At 44.7% G+C, this 21,858-nt stretch overlaps 1 protein-coding gene across 2 annotated transcripts in view; it reads left to right on the top strand.

The window, feature by feature from the left end:
• Window positions 1-21,858, top strand: part of LOC138663453 (oocyte zinc finger protein XlCOF7.1-like) — a 109,375-nt gene that overhangs the window by 66,775 nt on the left and 20,742 nt on the right. For both annotated transcript variants that reach the window (XM_069749661.1, XM_069749662.1), the window contains exons 2-6: window positions 386-535; window positions 665-844; window positions 928-1,051; window positions 1,134-1,231; window positions 1,431-1,521. In XM_069749661.1, coding sequence (XP_069605762.1) covers window positions 386-535; window positions 665-844; window positions 928-1,051; window positions 1,134-1,231; window positions 1,431-1,521 — 643 coding nt within the window. The remainder of the gene's footprint in view (window positions 1-385; window positions 536-664; window positions 845-927; window positions 1,052-1,133; window positions 1,232-1,430; window positions 1,522-21,858) is intronic.

Genomic DNA, 21,858 nt, shown 5'->3' with positions numbered 1-21,858 from the left:
CCGACTCCGAGGAAGAAACTGCTTGTTGTCTGTGGCCTAAACATATAGGTTTTATTAGTAGATGTCAGGGAAGAACGTGGTATGTAGTAAAATAATAAAAATACCATTACTGCTTGGGTCCCCACCGGTCTCTGTATTTCTTGGTGATTCCCAACGAACTTGTAATTACTATAGTCACTCAGTTGATGAAGCAGTGAGTAACATAGCTAGAGATTGGAGCATGGAGGAGATGTCTTAGTCAACAATTCATCTTGTGTTCCAGTCCATACAATCGAATACAACATCTACACGATCTATTTCCTCATATGTTTACCTTAATATCTCCAGTAATTGTATTATTACACAGGATTTTTATGATGTTACATCGGCTCATCTTCTCATTCAGGTTTCTACAATATCAGATCCTCTCAGTGAAGATTTTCTGTTTAAGAGAATTTTCCAGATTTACCCATCAAAGATGGATATGGCCAGAGACAAGATGGCGGAGAGGATATTACACCTCACCCTAGAGATCCTCTTCCACCTTACTGGAGAGGTGAGAGATTCTGATGACGTCACATTACATCATTCTAATCTATGGGAATAACAGATGGACAGAACTGGAGAGGTGAGGACTCTGGAAATGTCTGTAGAGAGATTTATTAATGTGTCTCTCCATAACCAGGATTACACAGTAGTGAAGAAGACCTCTAGTGAACGCTGTCAGGACCCTGTGTCTGAAGGGTGGGGAATACCCCTGAGCCCAGTCTCAAGTCCTTCAGGTAACCCCCTGGTATATGAGGACATCAATGACCAGAAGATCCTAGAACTCACCTACAAGATGATTGAGCTGCTGACTGGAGAGGTGACACTGCTGGGAATGCTGGGACATTATACAGTAACACTATGAAGGGATCGGGGGGATGATGGCATCATTGTATGTGTCAGGTTCCTATAAGGTGTCAGGATGTCACTGTCTATTTCTCCATGGAGGAGTGGGAGTATTTAGAAGGACATAAAGATCTGTACAAGGGCATCAAGATGGAGGTTCTCCAGCCGCTCACATCACCAGGTATAGACAGGACTAAATACACACGACCTATAATTATCTGTATGTAAAAAATGAATTCAGTCCCTGTATGTGTTTCCTCCAGATCTATGCAGTAAGAGGACAACACCAGACAGATGTCCCTATCCTCTTCTTCCACAGGGCTGTAAGCAAGAAAATCTTGATGTTCCTCAGGATCATCAGGTAGATGGAGAGAAGGTGTCATGAGATCTCCCCTATGATGTGTAGATGGCTGTGAAGGTCTTGTACTCAGTCTTGTTTTATCCCCCAGTATTATATGTTTCATACTGGTTTCATGAGAACGGTGGAGATGGCAGGATTAGAGCTGATCATAGATGTGACTTTCTCCATCTGTCTGTGACTTTTACAATATTTGTTTCAGGATGAAGATCTGACCCATATTAATACTACAGAGAAATATGTGAGGGGTGATGAGTGGTGTAAAGAGGAGATTCCTACATATGACTACCCAGGTGAGTAGTGACTAGAGATGAATGAATATTTCAATGTTCGGTTCGGATTACATTCGCCGAATTTGGAATATTCGCCGAACATTACCGAACGCCATTCTCATCAATGGGAGGCAAAAATAAACGCATGCACAACACCTTATAACGGCTGCCAAAACACATCAAATGAGTGACAGAAACCAGGAAAGTTGCATCAATTCAACCACAGTACAAACTGCAGCTACTGTATCAGCCAGGCATGAGGTGTCGTGGTCTGGGACAGCATTTACAGCTTTATAATAATAATAATAATCATCTTAATAGTATATAGCGCTAACATATTCCACAGTGCTTTACAATTTGCACACATCATCGCTGTCCACGTTGGGGCTCACAATCTAAATTCCCTTCCAGCATGTCTTTGCAATTGAACGTCACTGTAAGACGAGGTGGGTTAGGGATCGGTGTAGAGCCCCTTTGCTTGGAGCCCTGATGCCACATGCTACACGTCTACCTGCTTTCATACTGAGGTAATAAATATAGCGTGCACTCTGTCAGAGGTTTGGGGTGCAGGTGTAACGGATCATATGGTCACGTAAACAGCCAAATATAAATTTCACCGCACTCTCACAGGGAATATAATGCAAAATTTTTATAAATTTATTCAATATGTTCATCACTGCAGCTAGGCACGGGAGCGCCGCTATCCACGTTACCTACACAGATCGACAGCTATTCCCATATTGCGCAATTACGCCTGGGCACCACGTAACTATAGCATCACCGGGATCCTTATCCCTATCTTCCCTATACGTTCTATCTATGTGAATAAGCGAGTATGATGAAGGCTCCGGTGGAGCCAAAACGTCTCTTATCGCTTGTTAAAATATTCTGTTATGGGGGGCGTGTCTAACAGCCGAAGAAGAAGGACGCATGGTGGAGAGCTCCTCCAGTAAAAAGGAGATAAAAGGTCTTCCCCTAGACCTTAATCCATCACAGACCACCCGAAATTCCCTAGCAACGAGCCTGGATTAAGAGAGACCCCCAGCTGTGCCCCGGAGAAGTTACACCGGATCCGCAGGCACAGAGAGGCTCTGCAGCACAGCGCATCGAGCATAGGCCGGCACAGAGAAGACTCCCCAGGCTCAGCTAACGGCTCAGGGAGGCCCGGCGGGCGACGTGTGACGAGGTGAGCGGCGGCAGCAAGCAGTTTGCGGACCCCCGCCGAGCTAAGGGGGTAGTGAAGGGGAGACCCTCCCGCCCCTGTATTCCCCGCGGCACCCACAGAGAGAACACCGCGAGCGTGCACACCCGGATCCCCTGCAGGCAGGCGGCGCGTGGTGAGGAGAGTGGCGGCAGCAAAAAGTCTGCGGACCCCCCGCCAAGCTAAGGGGGTAGTGAAGGAGAGACCCTCCCGCCCCTGCATTCCCCGCGACACCCACAGAGAGAGCATCGCAGGTGTGCTTACCCGGAACCCCTGCAGGCAGGCGGCGCGTGGTGAGGAGAGCGGCGGCAGTAAAAAGTCTGCAGACCCCCCGCCGAGCCACGGGGGTGTTGAGGGAGAGGCAGTCCCATCCTTTGATCCCCTGAAGCACCATCAGTGAGATTGCTGCGAGTGCGCCTTTGCTCCGTCAGTGCCGACTGTTTTCCCGCCACTGGGAGGGTAGACGCCATCTTGGGGACGGAGCACCTCATAGAGAAGCACCATATCAGGGCAGGCACACCTAAGATACTCGGCACTGCTGCATCTTACCCTGCATACCATCCTTGCTGCAGAAGCGGAGCAGTCACTCTACCATAGCCCCTTACTGGGCTGTCATTGTGCCTTAGCTACATTACATCAGAAAACAGAACCTCAGCACTCTACCTAACAAGCTTATAATTTACGAACTTAGACCTCTGGTGACACCTAGTGCTGGAACTGTTTATCACATCTATTATTATTATTATTATCCATTTTTATAGCGCCATTTATTCCATGGCGCTTTACATGTGAATACGGGGCAAATATAGACAAATACATTAGCAGATAACAAGGCACACGAGTACATAAGGAGGGAGGACCCTGCCCGCGAGGGCTCACAGTCTGCAGGGGGTGGGTGAGGATACACTAGGAGAGGGAAGGTTCCTTTTTCTGGCTCGGGACATTGTATATGCCCCACTAACTTAAAGATTATAATTAAATGCACCTCGGAGGGGGCTTGCCAATGGGGGGCTCTGCCTGATGCGGTGATCGCTGCACCCCCATGTTCCCCTGAACTCTACCACGGGCGATTAATAGCAGCAGACATATATGGGTAAAACTAAGAAGACTTCTGGGCAACCCATAAGCTCAAGGTTCCCCGTTCCAAGAATCGTCATACTACCGAAGGCTCCTCAGAGCCTCCATGAAGTTTTTTTCCCTTTTCTTGTTTCAGTTTCTTCTTAGTTCCAAGTAGTTTTTATTCATTGCTGCAATGCATCTAGATACTCTACTGCAGTTGAGTAGTCTCATGAACATTTATTGTTAAACGGATGAGTCTCCTGGTGGGGCGGCTTGTCTTACCATGGGCTCGCCTTGGAGGTTTGATTCTATTCTTTAAGCACCTGGGCGCGTGGTGTCCTGCCTGTCATCGGTGAATTTGTCCTTCCCTCCCCCCTAAATTCCCACCCCTTCCCTCCCTTCCCCCCCCCCCCCCCCCTTCCTTTTTTTTTTTTTCTTTTTTTTTTTTTTTGTATTCGCTGATGGCATGCGGGACATCTCGCCGGTGCAGAGACTATTACTATGTTTAACCAAACGTTACGTGTTTACAAGTTCTCGTTTATGGGACCTACCAGGTTCGGGGGGGCTGGGGGGGTTAGTGTTTCCCTTGGCTTCCCTTACTCACCTAAGGTGCACGGGTGAAGGGAGAGGAGGAGACCTCTCCTCCATTCTTTTGCCCTAACTACACAGATGTAAAGTATGACCCGGTGCGTCAATCCCAACGCACCTTCTTTTTATGTTTTCCATGTTCTATTATCTCTTCTCTACCCTGCCTTTTTCCCTTCCTTCCTATTGTTTCCTCCCTACTTCCCATGGCTGTCGAGTGTTCTGGCGGATGGGGCGCATGGTATTACGGAATGGCGTAAAGGTATTTGATAATGGATGAAATTACATTTTGCTCCTTCAACGTTAAGGGGCTAAACATACCGGAAAAAAGAAGACGGGTCCTATTTGATAGTCACAAACAGAGGGTATCTGTGTTACTGCTCCAAGAGACACATTTCAAAACTGGTGTGGTACCACACTGTATCACAAAAATTACCCTAAATGGTATCACTGCCCAAACCCATTTTCAAAGTCAAAAGGTGTCTCAATAGCCTTCCACAAGTCCTTTGTGCCTGAGATCTTAGATTCACAAATTGACAAAAATGGCAGATATATCTTCCTACTCATCACATGGGCAGCTCATAAACTTGTAATCGCTAACGTTTTATTTTCCAAACCAAGGGCAACAGAAGTTTGGAGCCGAATGCAAAAGACGCCTCGAGGAGTTTGCTGGTCCTCTCCTGTGATACTTGGGGGCGACTTTAATATTCCTATGAACCCTGCGGTGGATGTCTCTTCGGGTAAGTCTTCATATCCTGCATCTTCTATTAAAAAAATAAGATCCCAGCTGCGCAGCATGAGACTGGTAGATGTCTGGAGGGTTCTTAATCCAACAACCAAGGAGTATAGTTTCTTCTCAAAAATACATAACACCTACAGTAGAATAGATTACTTTTTCGTTTCTCATAGGTTGCTTGACATGCAGGTAAAGGCGGACGTGGGGTCGATATTGTGGTCGGATCACGCTCCTATTTACTTAACAATCTCACTTCATTCTGCCTCAAGACCAGGTTTCTCTTGGCGCTTGAATGAAAACCTGTTACAAGATCCCATATGTAAATCCAAGATTGATCAAACAATCACAGATTTCCTGTCTGACCACGAGGAAGACACCACGTCCCCCACTGTAAAATGGGAGGCGTTGAAAAGTGTAATAAGAGGCGTCCTCATTTCTCATGGCGCTAGGCTAAAAAAAGAAAGAGCGGCGGAAATACTTAGCTTAACAGAACAAATACACCAATTAGAAAACAAACATAAACGAGACCTTGAGGCCAGCACATTTGCTAGGCTCTCCTCGGCCAGACAAAAACTGCTATCTATAATAGACCAAAAATCCAAATGCCTCAGAGAAAGACTTAAAAGCCGCTTCTACCAGCTCGGCAATAAAAGTGGTAGACTCTTGGCCAGAGCTCTCAATCAACGCAATCCCAATACTTACATCCCTTTTATTAAAAACAAAGAGGGGAAGAAAGTTTTTAATACCAGAGATATTCTTTCCAACTTCAGCGAATACTACAAATCTCTATATAACATAGCAGGACACTATAAAGAGGCTCCATTACATTTTCTCCGTAATAAAATCAAATCATATTTACAGGAACATAAACTACCCACTCTGCCTGAAGGTGATCTACTTGATCTTGAAAAGGAATTCTCAGTGGAGGAGGTGTCTGAAACCATCAGCGCCCTGAAACAGGGCAAGAGCCGGGGCCCTGATGGATACTCAGCAGGCTTTTACAAGTCATTCAACTCACTGCTTAGTCCAATATTCCTGAAGGCATGTAATTATGTCTCTCTTGGGGGCTCGTTCCCTACACAGGCACTCATCGCTCACATAACAGTTCTCCCTAAGCCGGGCAAGGATCCTTCTACATGCGACAACTACCGTCCGATTTCCTTAATAAACCTAGACATTAAAATATATGCAAAAATGTTAGCCAATAGAATATGTCCCCTTTTACCGAAACTAATAAACCAGGACCAGGTAGGCTTCGTTCCAGGGCGAGAGGCGAGAGACAACACAATCCGAACCATCTCTCTAATTGACAGAGCGGGCAGAGAGGGGGACCCCCTGTGTATCATGTCAATTGACGCTGAAAAGGCTTTTGACTGGGTCCATTGGGAATTTATTTCTCAGACTCTAGAGGAAATTGGCCTAAAAGAGAACATGCTGCGTAGGATCTCCGCCCTGTATTCTTCCCCTAGTGCTCAGGTCAAGGTAAATGGCACATTATCGGAAATGTTCCCGGTCAGGAATGGTACAAGGCAGGGGTGCCCTCTCTCTCCCCTCTTATATATTCTAACAATGGAGCATTTAGCTGTGGCCTTGAGAAACAACCCATCAATCACTGGTATAAAACTTCGTTCCGAAGAACATAAGCTAGCGCTTTTTGCAGATGACATCCTGTTATATATTATGGCCCCCTCTACGAGTCTACCAAACATCATTTCGGAGCTACATAAATTCGGATTTCTAAGCAACTTCAAAATAAATTCTCATAAATCCGAAATCCTAAACATTTCACTCCAACTCCCTTTGGTAGATCATCTTAGGAAGACCTTCCCATTTAAATGGTGCTTTGATTCCCTTACTTATTTAGGTATCAAAATTACAAGCAAAACATCTAAGCTGTTCGAAACCAACCTGGCACCAACCCTACAGAAAACAAACTCAGATTTAGAGAAATGGCACAGGCTCCAATTGTCCTGGCTGGGTAGGATCAATGCAGTTAAGATGGACCTCCTGCCTCGCCTCTTATATTTTTTTCAAACAATCCCCCTATACCTACCGGCCTCTTTCTTTTCCCGCCTCAAACAAATGATTACTCGTTTTATTTGGTCTCATAATCGGGCACGTATTTCATATACAACATTAAGTAGATCTAAACTGACGGGTGGATTGGGTCTCCCGGATCTCGCAATTTATAGTTACGCATCAATGGGAACTTGTATTCTAGACCTTTATCACAGTAAAAACAACAAAAAATGGGTAAACCTAGAAAACGATCTTAACCCCTTAGTGACCGAGCCAAATTTTTGAAATCTGACCAGTGTCACTTTATGTGGTAATAACTCTGCAATGCTTCAACAAATCCCAGTGATTTTGAGATTGTTTTTTCGTGACACATTATACTTTATGATAATGGTAAATTTAGTTCAACATTTTTTGTGTTTATTTATAAAAAATATAAAAAATTTGAGAAAAATGTTAAAAAATTAGCAATTTTCTAAATTTGAATGATAATCCCTTTAATCCAGATAGTCATACAACAGCAAACCATTAATAAATAACATTTCCCACATGTCGGCTTTACATCAGCACCATTTGTAAAATGTTATTTTATTTTGTTAGCATTTTAGGAGGTTTAAAAATGTAGCAGCAATTTTTCATTTTTTCAAAGAAATTTACCACATTTATTTTTTTAGGGACTTATCCATGTTTGAAGTGACTGTAGGGGTCCCATATATTGGGAAACCCCCAAACGTGATACCATTTTAAAAACAGCACCCCTAAACATATTGAAAACTGCTGTCAGGTAGTTTATTAACCCTTCAGGTGCTTTACAGGAATTAATGCAAAGTGACATGACAGAAATGAAAATGTGTATTTTTACCACCTAAATGTTGCTAACTTCTAAACAGATTACTACAGCCGTCAGACTCTAAGGCCACTATTTGGTCATGAATTGCCATCGCAAACATCAAGACCACAAAATCATGATCTAAGTGCACCAATTGGGATAAAGAAGAAGCCCCCACACTCTGTTAACCATTTATAATGAAGTAGTCACTATTGACATCAGCATCTAAGGGGTTAAACAGATTTGGACGGTGCAAATACTGATCATGGCTGATACAGCAAGTTGTCAGCTATAGTGTACAACCAACAGATGCTGGATTGTTACCTGTATGGGGAGGCCATTCTCTTATATGTCAGGTCAGTTAAAAGGCGTATTGGCGGTCATTAAGGGGTTAACAGATGCGACTCCCGAGTTGTTCTTTGGACAGGAGGCAGGGGGCTAGGATCAGGCACTTACATACCCTTCCTCACACGAAACATTCTGCTTCTTATTAAAAACCGAAACAAAGACCTTCAGATCACAACTCTCCCGGGCCCCTTAATTCCAATTTATGACAATTCTGCTTTTCCGGCGGGGCTGAATAGAGAGACATTTCTACATAAGAGAAAAGATTCCAATCCCATCATCCATGAATACTTAAAAGAAACTGGGATGAAGTCCCTTCGGGAATTATTCCCAGAGGAGGAATCACACTCTGTTGATTGGTTCTTCTATGAACAACTAAAAAGTTATAGCCACTCAATCTCTAAACAAGCCAATATTAGCAGGCCGCTAACTCCCTTTGAGATGCTTTGTATTTCAGCAAATCCCCCGGATCATACTGTCTCGCTGCTGTATAAAATCTTCCAAGAGGGGAGGGCTCCACTGCAGGGTTTGGCCATTGTTTTTCTCGAAATGGGAGGGCGATCTGGGAAGGCCCTTGTCATCTGAAGACAGGGGAAAAATTCTTCTCTTCTCGTCTAGATCGTCATTGTGCGCGGTATCACAGGAGAGGAGCTATAAGATTCTAGCAAGATGGTACAGATGCCCCTCCATGGTGCATGCGGTGTTCCCCACGACCCCTGACACCTGCTGGAGATGTCTAAAGGAGACTGGCTCTTACATGCATATCTGGTGGGACTGCCCCCCCATAAAGGATTTGTGGTTGGCTGTCTTTGAACTTCATAACAAGCTGTCTATCATACAGATCCAACCTTCACCAAGTATAGCATTGTTGTCTCTATGCGACTTGTCAATATCTAGGTTCAAGAAGGGTATCCTTAGACACTTTCTTACTGCAGTCAGAAATCTTACTGCAGTCAGAAATCTAATTCCTCGGTTTTGGAAACAAGAAAAATTTCCTTCCCGTACAGAATTTGTGGCAGAACTTAATAACATCTATAGAATGGAGCAGTTGATAAACCAGTCACCAGGTAACGCAGAAAAAACCTTCAACATATGGGCCCCCTGGATCGCTTTTAGGGAAACTCCTGAACTAGACCTCTGGGTTTCCAGAACCCGACACATTGTATAGCTTGTTCTCGTGTACATCCGGGCCGTTTCTTGACGTGTGTTCTGTCCGCTGGGGTACGGAGGCAGCCACACTCCTTCCCCGAATTTCCCCCACCCTCTTCCATCCCTCCCTTCTTCTTCTTGTCCTTCTTCCTTTCCCCTTTTCTGACTTTCTATGTTTGTCTTCCCCATATCCAGTTTGATTATATATATATATATATATATATATATATATATATATATATATATATATATATATATATATATATATATATATATATATATATATATATATATATATATATAATTTTAAATGAATACAAAAGAACATATCAATGGTTACCAACTATCCCGGATGTTTTCTATTATTATTATCTCATATTCTCGGGACAGCCAATAGCATTATTAACCAGACAGTTAAAGTATAAGATTTAATTGATGCAACATTGCTCCTCTTGTTCGACTTGTAATTACCGCCTACCATTGCACAGATTTACCAGTTTGTAATGTTTACCTTTAATCTTTATTGCTGTGACCAATAAAATGATTTATACAAAAAAATATTCTGTTATGCTCCCAGAACATATTGAATAAATTTATAAAAATTTTGCATTATATTCCCTGTGAGAGTGCGGTGAAATTTATATTTAGCTGCTTTCATACTGAGGCACACTCAGGTGGCAAAAAAAAGGCATTTGTCCATCCAGTTCAGCCTATATTCCATCATAATAAATCCCCAGATCTACGTCCTTCTACAGAACCTAATAACTGTATGATACAATATTGTTCTGCTCCAGGAAGACATCCAGGCCTCTCCTGAAACCCTTGACTGAGTTCGCCATCACCACCTCCTCAGGCAAGGAATTCCAGATTCTCACTGGCCTAACAGTAAAGAATCCTCTTCTATGTTGGTGGAAAAACCTTCTCTCCTCCAGACGCAAAGAATGCTCCCTTGTGACCGTCACCTTCCTTGGTTTAAACAGATCCTCTTAGAGATATTTGTATTGTCCCCTTATATACTTATACATGGTTATTAGATCGCCCCTCAGTCTTCTTTTTTCTAGACTAAATAATCCTAATTTTCTATTCGCCACGACTGCACCCACTTGAGAGAGGGGATCCGCCCCTAGGAACAGGAAACCTACAGAGAAAGAAAAGGGGCGGCTCCCCGCTCGCTCCTCAGTTGGTCTCCTGTTTCTAGATGGGAACCTACAGAGAAGATTCTCTGAAGACTTATGTTGAAGAGGAACACCCGCCTGGATTGCCGCCTGTACGACTGCTGAGCGGCAGGGGCTCCAGAGCGGGTAAATATATTTATAATTTTTGTTCATTCATTCACACCAAATGTGCTATTTGTTCTTTGTAACATACCTGTACCATGTATGTACGTATATATATGTATATTGTATATATTATATATTTATATATTTTGCGCACTTAAATTTTTAATGTACTTTAATAATGTTTAGTGCACTGTTTTTTTATTTCTATCTTCTTTTGTGCGTTACACTTATCAGTATATATACACATGCCTATATATATTTATAGAATATTGTCCTCCCCTAATTATTATTTTTACCTTCCCCGTCTTATTTTTTTCTTCATCATTCATCCCCTGCATTTACGCATTACTGATCTTTTTTCATTTTTGTCTCCGTATCTCACTTTCTCATTCATCCCCTCCCCTTACTTACACTCTCCGTTCTGCTCGTCTATTCGAGGTTGCTGGGGCGGTGCGCCTGCGTAGTCTGTGTCCCGGGAGTTGTACATCTCGCGTCAGTGTTGCCATGACAATATTCTGTCCTCTGGCGTATGACGCGGGTTATGTTTACTTCCGGTTCCTCCTGACGGCGCATGCGCCGCCAGCGCTCCTGCCTCCTCTAATCGGCGTCTTATTTAAACCGCTTCGGTTCCACGGATACATCACCCCCTGACGAAGGACTAACGTCCGAAACACGTGTCGGGGTGTCCTGTATCTTGGTGTGGACGGACTGGTTCAGGTACCTATTGTTTTTTATACATGGCGATTTTCAGCCTCACCTTTCTCTGGCACACAGTCTCTTGATACCGCATAAAGGTGTCTAGCGTTCTCTCATATAGGTGTCTAGCGTTATTTCACCCTTAGGGGCAGACCCTATTAGTCTTTACTCTGAAGCGTCATACCTTCATGCCTTCCACCAGTGTTAGTTTTTAGTATCTCCCTATTTGTTGTTATCACCTTACATTATTCACACAACTTTGTTATACACATTTTATTCATATATAACACATTATATTTTTGTGAGTGTATTTTCTTTTGAATATTTTCACCCTCACTTCCTTTTTCTCTTTTTTTGTACAGTTGCAGATATATATTGCACTTTAATGTTAATAATTTTTGCATATTTTTGCACATTTTTTTCTTTTATGTGGTCCCTCTATGAAGGGGATATGATTATTATTTTATATGCACTATGCACTTTTTTTGCATAGTGAACTAATACTTCTGGTCGGTATTTAGCCTATATATTTGTGCTTTTTTGTATTTCTTCCCTCTGGTTCTTTGTGTGCCCTAGTCTATTTAAGTCCTATTTTACTAGTCCGTCCTCCAGTAAACATATATGTTTTTATATCAATTCTAGTATTTTATTCATACATCGTTTGTTTCCAAGTGGGTGCCATTGCCATATATACTTTAATAAAGGCATCATTTTTATACTTCCCTTTGTCCTCATATTTGAGTATTTTCTTAATTATTGTTTATCCTGAGTCCTTGGTTCTGTTTGGATTGTTGTTACTATCCAGGAAGACATCCAGGCCTCTCCTGAAACCCTTGACTGAGTTCGCCATCACCCCCTCCTCAGGCAAGGAATTCCAGATTCTCACTGGCCTAACAGTAAAGAATCCTCTTCTATGTTGGTGGAAAAACCTTCTCTCCAGACGGAGAGAATGCTCCCTTGTGACCGTCACCTTCCTTGGTTTAAACAGATCCTCTTAGAGATATTTGTATTGTCCCCTTATATACTTATACATGGTTATTAGATCGCCCCTCCGTCTTCTTTTTTCTAGACTAAATAATCCTAATTTTCTATTCGCCACGACGGCACCCACTTGAGAGAGGGGATCCGCCCCTAGGAACAGGAAACCTACAGAGAAAGAAAAGGGGCGGCTCCCCCGCTCGCTCCTCAGTTGGTTTCCTGTTCCTAGATGGGAACCTACAGAGAAGATTCTCTGAAGACTTATGTTGAAGAGGAACACCCGCCTGGATTGCCGCCTGTACGACTGCTGAGCGGCAGGGGCTCCAGAGCGGGTAACAGTCGGGGGAATGTTCCTGCTGGCTCCCCCCTCCTCTGGTCACATTAGAATGGATGCCTTATGTTGCCAACAGTCTCCCGGCTGGGACACTGTTTGCATGGTCCACCGAACAGTTACAGCATTCCTCACAAAAGCCGGTAAGTGGCTGCAGTATCAGCCGCAGTGGGCTGCGGGAGCAGCGCTTACATCCTCGGCATGGCCGGAGAGACAGCGTGGATGCGCGCATGCGCGATAGCAGCAGCGTCCCGGAAACTGTTAGCTGTACTTCCAGGAGCGCGAGGTTGGGGGATGGCGTTTCCTTCTTTGGACGCCATTTGTGCTGTGATCGGTGGGGTCTGGCGCGTTCCTGTCTGCAATGCCTTTCCCCCTTGGAGGGAATCACAGGTAAAAAAAAAAAAGAGGGGTGTGTTTGTGCGGGGTGTATGAATGCCTCCACTATATAATGCATTTGTAGTGGGTAGAGTGTGCGCAAACATGTCGTCCCAAGAAGATATTGTTGAGTGCCCACTGAAGGAGGTAATATTACCAGTTGGTGATACTAGGAGAAAAGGTAGTGGACACTCAAAAGTGAGTGACTCCACTGAAAAATCAGGGAAAAACAGGATCGACCCGTTCTGCACCCCAGGCCAGCCAAACAACCCTACAGCCGGTATATGATCATAAATCTGGGTGAGTTTTATTAAAGCTTCACTGAAGCTCATGGTAGTCTCTTCTGTTTCTATTTTTATAGGGAAAAAAATGGAAAAACTAAACCTAGGCAGTATGTACTGAACCCCTGCCTGATTCCTATACAAAGGGATCTGTCAAAATGGTCGATATTTGTCTAATTATCCGTCAGGAGCTTCAGTCCTTAAGTGGTGGCCCTTCTATGAATATAGAGAGGAGAGGCAGAAGAGCACCCTCACCTAGAGCAGACACGTCTGCGGAAAGTGGGGAAATTGATTCTGATGTTTCACAGGCTTCGGGTTCCTCAGAAGAAGGGGACTGTGTATGTTTTCCTACTGATGGAGTTTATAATTTGGTAAAATCTGTAAGAAACACAATAGGGTTATCTGAATCCAAAGAACCTCAGACGCCGCAAGAGGTTATGTTTGCAGGTCTCTCCCAGCAAAAAGGTCATGTATTCCCTGTAATTCAGACCATTAAAGGGACACTGTCACCTGAATTTGGAGGGAAGACTCTTCAGCCACGGAGGCGGGGTTTTGGGGTTTTTGATTCACCCTTTTCTTACCCGCTGGCTGCATGCTGGCTGCAATATTGGATTGAAGCTCATTCTCTGTCCTCTGTAGTACATGCCTGCACAAGGCAATCTTGCACAGCGCAGGTGTGTACTATGGAGGACAGAGAATGAACTTCAATCCAATATTGCAGCCAGCATGCAGCCAGCGGGTAAGAAAAGGGTGAATCACAAACCCAAAAACCCCGCCTCCGTGGCTGAAGATTGTTCCCTCCAAATCCAGGTGACAGTGTCCCTTTAAAGACCTTGGTAAAAGGAATGGAATAAGCAGGGTCAGAAGGGGTTTGTGCCCATATCTTGTAAAAGGCGTCACCCTTTTGATGACGAGGACTTGGGCACCTGGGCTAAGGTGCCTAAAGTAGATGCGGCTGTAGCCTCCACTTCTCGCTGTTCCTTCTTGCCTGTAGAGGACGCAAGAACTCTATCTGATCCAATGGATAGGAAATCCGATGTGCTTCTAAAGAGGTCATGGGAAGCTTGTATCACTGCATTCAAGCCAGCGATTTCGGCCACATGTACTGGCAGGTCTATGCTGGTTTGGCTAGACCAGCTGGACCAGAATATTAAGAATGGTATGTCTAGAGAAAAATTGCGTACCTCTATTCCCTCGATAAAGGTGCTGCGGCCTTTTTGTCGGATGCCTCAATAGACTCTCTCCTTTTGGCAGCCAGAACGGCTAATCTAACCAATACAGCTCGGCGAGCATTATGGTTAAAAAATTGGAAGGGGGATGCTCAGTCCAGATCTAAGCTGTGTGCCATACCCTGTCAGGGTGAGTACCTTTTTGGGACTGTTCTGGATCATATCCTAACCAAAGCAGGTGAGAGGAAAAAAGGGCTTTCTAATCCTTTTATTCCTTCTTACAGAAGGGCATTCAGAAGGCCACCATTTGGCAGGAGAAAAGACTTTTAGGACCGTTGGAATAACAAGGAGTTCAGACAAAAGGGGAACCTATTTAATAAACGTCCCTTCAAATCGGCTGATAGATCCTGCTAGTCCTATTCTGCCAGTAGGAGGTAGATTGCTAAATTTCACTAAACAATGGAAGGAAATAACTAATTCTTGGGCCATAGATAAAGTGTCATCAGGCCTGACCTTAGACCTTATCCGAAAACCTCCGGATTCCTTCCTTTTGACTTCTTTAAAATCTAAACCACAGCAGGCGGCACTAGAGCTTGAAATTAAGTCTCTCTTAACCAAACAGGTGTTAATAGAAGTTCCGTCATCTCAAATAGGGAAGGGATTTTACTCCCCCTTGTTTCTGATTACCAAACCTGATGAATCATTCAGGACTATAATAAATTTAAACACCATTTTAAGATCCAAGACCTTTAAGATGGAGTCTATACATTCAGCTATAAAAAAATCTGTTTCCTGGTTGCTATATGGTGGTCTTGGATCTTAAAGATGCATATTATCATCTTCCTATACACCAATCACACCAGCAATTCCTCAGGGTGGCGGTAGTAATGAATGGCCAGATTTGTCATCTGCAATTTAGAGCAATGCCCTTTGGGTTGTCTATGGCTCCCAGAGTTTTTACCAAATTATTATTGGAGGTGATATCCTATCTACGGGTAAAAGATACACACTGGTTATTCCGTACCTAGATGACCTACTAATAGTAGGGAGATCCCCCATGCAGTATGAGCAGAGGTTGGAGGAAGTTGTTGTTTCTCTGCAAAAACTTGGCTGGATTATCAATTGGGAAAAATCCAGACTCCAACCGGTAACGTGTCAAAGCTTTCTTGGATTTCTTCTAAACTCAGTAAGCCAGAAATGTCTGCTTCCTGAGGATAAGAAATCATCCATAATTAATAAGTGAGCCTAGAGGTTGAGAAGCGTAATATGTCATTAATAAGCGCCATGCCCTTGCTAAGTTCATTAACTTCGTGTATTCCTGAGGTACAATGGGCACAGTTTCATACTAGACAACTGCAGAGATTCGTATTAGAGGAGGACATTAGAAAACAGGGACATTTAGATCGGACAATATCTCTAACATTAGATGTAGTTCGCTCCCTTACATGGTTGCTGGACCATACAAATCTCTTGGGCGGAGTTCTTTGGGTGATAACTCCTTCGAACATAGTGACCACAGACGCTAGTCCGGGGGGTTGGGGTGCACATTTTCAGGAGCAGATGGTACAGGGTCTTTGGTCTAGATCAGAATCTAGCGACTCTTCTAATGTAAAAGAATTAAAGGCAATATATTATGCCATACTCCACTTTCTTCCGCAGCCGCGAGGCTCACATACAAGGATCTTTTCTGACAACACCTCTGTAGCCTACCTAAACCATCAGGGAGGTACGCGGTCAGACACTCTCATGAGCGTTACATCAGACATCATGAATCTAGCCGAAAATCATCTTTTGCCCCTGTCAGCAGTACATATCAGGGGTATAGACCATTTTTGTGCCGATTTTCTCAGCCGCCGCACCCTTCATCAAGGAGAATTGATGCTCAACAAACGGATTTTCAGACTGATAGCTGCCCGATGGGGAGTACCTCAGACTTATTTTCAACAAGGTCTAACCGACATTTGCCTCGTTGTTCAGACAGGACAATCCAGACGTATTCGATGCCCTACAGGTTCCATGGACATTCAGTCTGGGTTATTCCTTTCCTCCATGGAATCTTCTTCCCATAGTGATCAGAAAGATAAGAGAAGATGGGGCAAGAGTATTGTTGATCGCTCCATTTTGGCCCAAAAGGCCATGGTTTTCATGGCTCAGGGCAATGTCGATTACCGACCATTGGATACTTCCTCAGACCAAAGACCTACTGTCTCAGGGGCCCTACTTCCACCCTCAGGTAAAGGGTATGAACTTGACAGTTTGGAATTTGAGAGGCAATTATTGAATCTTAGAGGATTCTCTAAAGGGTTGATAGATGCCCTCATGAAAAGTAGAAAGCCATCCACTACAAAAATTTATGCCAGACTCTGGAGAAAGTTTCTCGAGTTCCACACAGCACAGTTTTCTTCTGAAATACCCATATTTCCAATATTAGAGTTTCTGCAGAAGGGACTTGAGTTAGGTCTCTCTGAAAGCACTCTAAAAGTTCAAATTTCAGCCCTAGGAGCTCTCTTCAATTATGATATAGCGGGCAATAGATGGATATCCCGTTTTATGTCTGCATGTGAATGGTCAAAACTGGTCCATATACCACAGGTCCCACAATGGGATCTAAGTTTAGTCCTGGGCGCATTAACAAAAAACCCTTTTAAGCCTCTTCATACAGCCTCTTTAAAACATATCTCATTAAATACAGTATAATTAGTAGCTTTGGTATCTGCTAGGAGAGTGAGCGATCTCCAAGTTTTGTCGATAGACCCTCCGTTTTTTTATCAGTAAGACCTGACAGAATTTTAAAAATGGACCCGTCCTAATTCCCAAAGTGGCTACTAAATTTTATAGATCCCAAGAGATCTTCCTATCTACTTTTTATGAAGACCACTCGACCCCAGAAGAAGAGAAACTTCATGCCTTGGATGTAAAGGGGACTGTTCTGGCCTACTTAGACAGGACCAGAGACTAGAGAAAGAGTAGGGCTTTCTTTGTATCTTTCCAGGGTAAAAAGAAAGGCTCCAGAGTCACAGAATACGTTATCCCGCTGGATTAGAGATGCCATAATCCTGGCATATAAGGCTAAAGGAAGAGATCCACCACCACATGTGGGAGCACACTCTACAAGGGCTTTGTCAGCTTCCTGGGCGGAGATGGTAGATGTTCCAATAGACCTTATAAGTAAGGCCGCAACCTGGTCTTCACCTAGTACTTTTTATAGGTCTAACCTATAGTGCTTATCTCCCTCCTCTGATCTAACCTTTGGAATATCGGTCCTTGACACGGTGAACCCACCCAAGTTATAGTCTCTGTAAATCTCTCAAGTGGATTACTTACCGGTAATGCTCTTTTATAGAGCCCACGACAGCACCCACTCACATCCCTCCATTATTATATAATTGCACGAGGTGCCTTGGTGGGGAGGTATTAGTAGAACGATATAGGATAAGATTGTAAATATGTATATATTATTGAGCTTTTTAACTAAAGCCTGGCGGCGGTTCCTTCTATTCTCTGTAATGCAACAGAGGAGCGAGGGGGCCGCCCCTTTTATCTCTCTGTAGGTTTCCTGTTCCTAGGGGCAGATCCCCTCTCTCAAGTGGGTACTGTCGTGGGCTCTATAAAAGACCATTACCGGTAAGTAATTCGGTATTTTGGTAATCTCTCTGGGTATTGTACTTTCCCCATCCTCCTTTATTAATTTTGTTGCCCTCCTTTGTACTCGCTCTAGTTCCATTATATCCTTCCTGAGCACTGTGCCCAAAACTGTACACAGTACTCCATGTGCGGTCTAACCAGGGATTTGTACAAAGACAGTATAATGGTCTCATCATGTGTATCCAAACCTCTTTTAATGCACCCCATGATCCTGTTTGCCTTGGCAGCCGCTGCCTGGCACTGGCTGCTTCAGGTAAGTTTATCATTAACTAGGATCCCCAATGACTTCTACATGTCAGATTTACCCAGTGGTTTCCCGTTCAGTGTGTAATGGTGATATGGATTCCTTCTTCCCATGTGTATAACCTTACATTTATCATTGTTAAACCTCATCTGCCACATCTCGGCCCAAGTTTCCAATTTATCCAGATCCATCTGTAGCAGAATACTATCTTCTCTTGTATTGACTGCTTTACATAGTTTTGTATCATCTGCAAATAACGATATTTTGCTGTGTAAGGCCATGTTCACACTATGCGGTTTTTACTGCGGAACCGCGGCGATTTTGCCGCTGCGGGTCCGCAGCTGTTTTCCATGCAGGGTACAGTACAATGTTACCCTATGGAAAACAGAAACCGCAGTGCACATGATGCGGAAAACCCCGAAAAAAAACCGCGCAGAATTGCTGCGGAAAAAAAGAAGGACCATGTCACTTCTTTGTGCAGAATCGCAGCGATTCTGCACCCATAGAAATGCATTGATCCGCTTACTTCCCGCATGGGGCTGTGCACACCATGCGGGAAGTAAGCGGATAATGTGCGGGTTATACCCGGGGTGGAGGAGAGGAGACTCTCCTCCAGGCCCCGGGAACCATATTTGTATTAAAAAAAAAAGAATTAAAATAAAAAATCATGTATACTCACCTCGGAAGTCTCAGCGCTGCACGCGGCCGTCCGGTCTCAGGTTTGCTATGCGACCAGGACCTTCGGTGACGTCGCGGTCACATGACCGTGACGTCACCGAAGGTCCTGGTCGCACAGCATCTTTGGAACCGGACCGCCGCCTGCAGCGCCCAGGAGATCGGGACGTCAGAGGGTGAGTATACCATGATTTTATTATTTTTAACACTACTATTGATGCTGCATATTGCTGCATATGCAGAATCAATAGTAGGGGTAAATCCCGCAGCGGAACCCGCAGGACAAACCGCGATAAATCTGCAGGGATAACCGCAGCGGGTTTGCCCTGCAGATTTATCAAATCCACTGCGGGAAAACCCGCGGGACAAAAAGGAACGTGTGAATGTGGCCTAAACCTTCTACCAGATCGTTAATAAATATGTTGGAGACAACAGGTCCCAACACTGACCCCTGTGGTACCCCACTGGTCACAGCAACCCAGTTAGAGAATATACCATTTATAACCACCCTCTGCTTTCTATCACTAAGCCAGTTACTTACCCATTTACTCACATTTTCCCCCATACCCAGCATTCTCATTTTGTGTACCAACCTCTTGTGTGGCACGGTATCAAACGCTTTGGAAAAATCAAGATATACCACGTCCAATTACTCACCTTGGTCCAGTCTATAGCTTACCTCTTCATAAAAACTGATTAGATTGGTTTGACAGGAGCGATTCCTCATAAACCCATGCTGATATGGAGTTACACAGATATTTTATTCAGTCACCATGACTGCACCACGAGAGGGGATCCGCCCTTCAGGGACAGGAAACCTACATAAAAGGGTGGCACCTCTCTCCTGCATCAGTTGGTTTCCTGTCCCTGACAGGGGAACCTCTTCAGACAGGCCTTATGAAGAAGGATGAAGAAACAAAGATAACCTAGTCCTGGCAAGCCGATTCAGGTAGCAGGGGTCCCCTACCTCGGTCTGTCCAGGACGCCGGAAGCACCACACGGCAGGAGAACTGCTGGTGTCGGTGTCAGCAGAGAGGGGCAGCTTTTATCTAAATGCTTGCCTCTTAAGTGATCCATCACCGTCAGGTACCAGGTGAGTATATGGGGTCTTCTGCCATGGCTGCACCCGGGGGTCCTCCCGGGGTCTGTCCGCGGCCTGGTGGTGATGTGCAAGTCGGCCTGGCGGCGCTGACTTCCTCGACCGCGCGTCGGCTCGCTCACCGCGGTCGCGACCGGAAGAGGCGTGTCCGGACCACGTGGCTGGTGGCGCGGCCTGATGACGCGGCGGGATATGCGCAGTGGGACCGCGCCGGCCGATGACATCACTATCACGTCCTCACCTGATCCTGGTACCCGACGATTATGCGATGGGGGACAGGTTTGCGGATGGGCCTTCCGGGGGGCGGAGGTCTGTTTATGGTCGGTCCGGGGCGCGGCCATAGGGGAGGCACTCCAACATTTAATCATGGTAGCGGGCAGATCACCTGGAGCCTGCTGACCCCCATCAAGGGGCGGTACCTTGGGGGTATTTAATGAGGAGTCTGACGACTGCTGAGTGCTTCTGACTCATTGTAATGATGGAGTCGCTGGAGCAGGGAGCACCACTGCCTGACAAGCCGCAGCAGATTCAGCCCATTGAGGAGCCTCGAATTATATCCCAGCGGTGATCTAGTGGCAGTAGTTCCGCTGGTGGAGGCAAGAATACCCAAAAATCGAGGCAAAGCAAGTCCTCAAGCTGTAAAACATCGCCAGCTAGGAAGGACCCCCCCCCCCCCCCACTGATTACGGTACCAATCACTGCACGTTTGGGTAAGTGATCTACGTGAAAGTTCACTTGGTGATTTCCTGTTCCTCCTTATATTCCCTCTCCTTGTTAGAGGAGAAAATGTTCCGCCAAAGCCAAACATAGGGAGTGCGCCGAATGTGGGGAGCCACTCCCAGATGGCCATGACAGAAAGCTATGTAAACCCTGCATACAACGCTTAATTGAGGAAGAAGCCCCCTGACTTACTTCCACTCTAAGGGATATGGTTAGACAGGAAGTTAAAGGTTCTATTAAATCCATGTCGCAAGAAAACGGATGTCAGGAGAAGCAAACATATTAGGTCCCCAATTTCAGATTTGGGGTCGGACTCGGGTGAACTGAGCTCTGATTCCTTTCCGTCATCCTCTTCATCTATAGAGACCGAGTCCGGTCACTCCTGCTTGCCGCTGGAGAGAGTGAACCATTTTGTTAAAGCGGTAAACAACACAATGGGGATTGAGGAGACCCAGGCAGAATGCTCCATGCAGGACATTATGTTTAAAGGCCTAGATCGAAAATCCCAAAGGTCTTTTCCGGTGGTGGATAAGATAAATACATTGATTACAAAGGAGTGGAAAAAACCCGAAAGGGAAGGTTCACTTCCACCGGCATTTAAGAGGAGATATCCATTCGAGGAGGAAGCTTCATCCTCATGGGACAAGGCTCCGAAACTAGACGCAGCAGTGGCTAAGGCGTGTAAAAGGACCTCTCTTCCATTTGAAGATCTAGGAAATCTAAAAGATCCACTATATAGGAAAGATGAAGTTTTTCCTGAAAGGGGGAACATCAGCAAGATCCCTAAGACCAGCGATTGCAGCCACTTGCACAGCACGGTCATTGATAGTGTGGCTTGACCGCTTAGAGGATCAACTCAAGAATAAGGCTCCCAGGAATGAGATCCTATCCTCCCTACCTATAATTCAGGAGGCAACAGCTTTTCTGTCAGACGTGTCAGCAGAT

The sequence above is a fragment of the Ranitomeya imitator genome, chromosome 2 (assembly GCF_032444005.1).
Source record: "Ranitomeya imitator isolate aRanImi1 chromosome 2, aRanImi1.pri, whole genome shotgun sequence".
NCBI classification, from domain to species: Eukaryota; Metazoa; Chordata; class Amphibia; order Anura; family Dendrobatidae; genus Ranitomeya; species Ranitomeya imitator.
The sequence above is the reverse complement of the archived record's forward strand: the minus strand, read 5'-3'. Positions and strand labels throughout refer to the sequence as shown.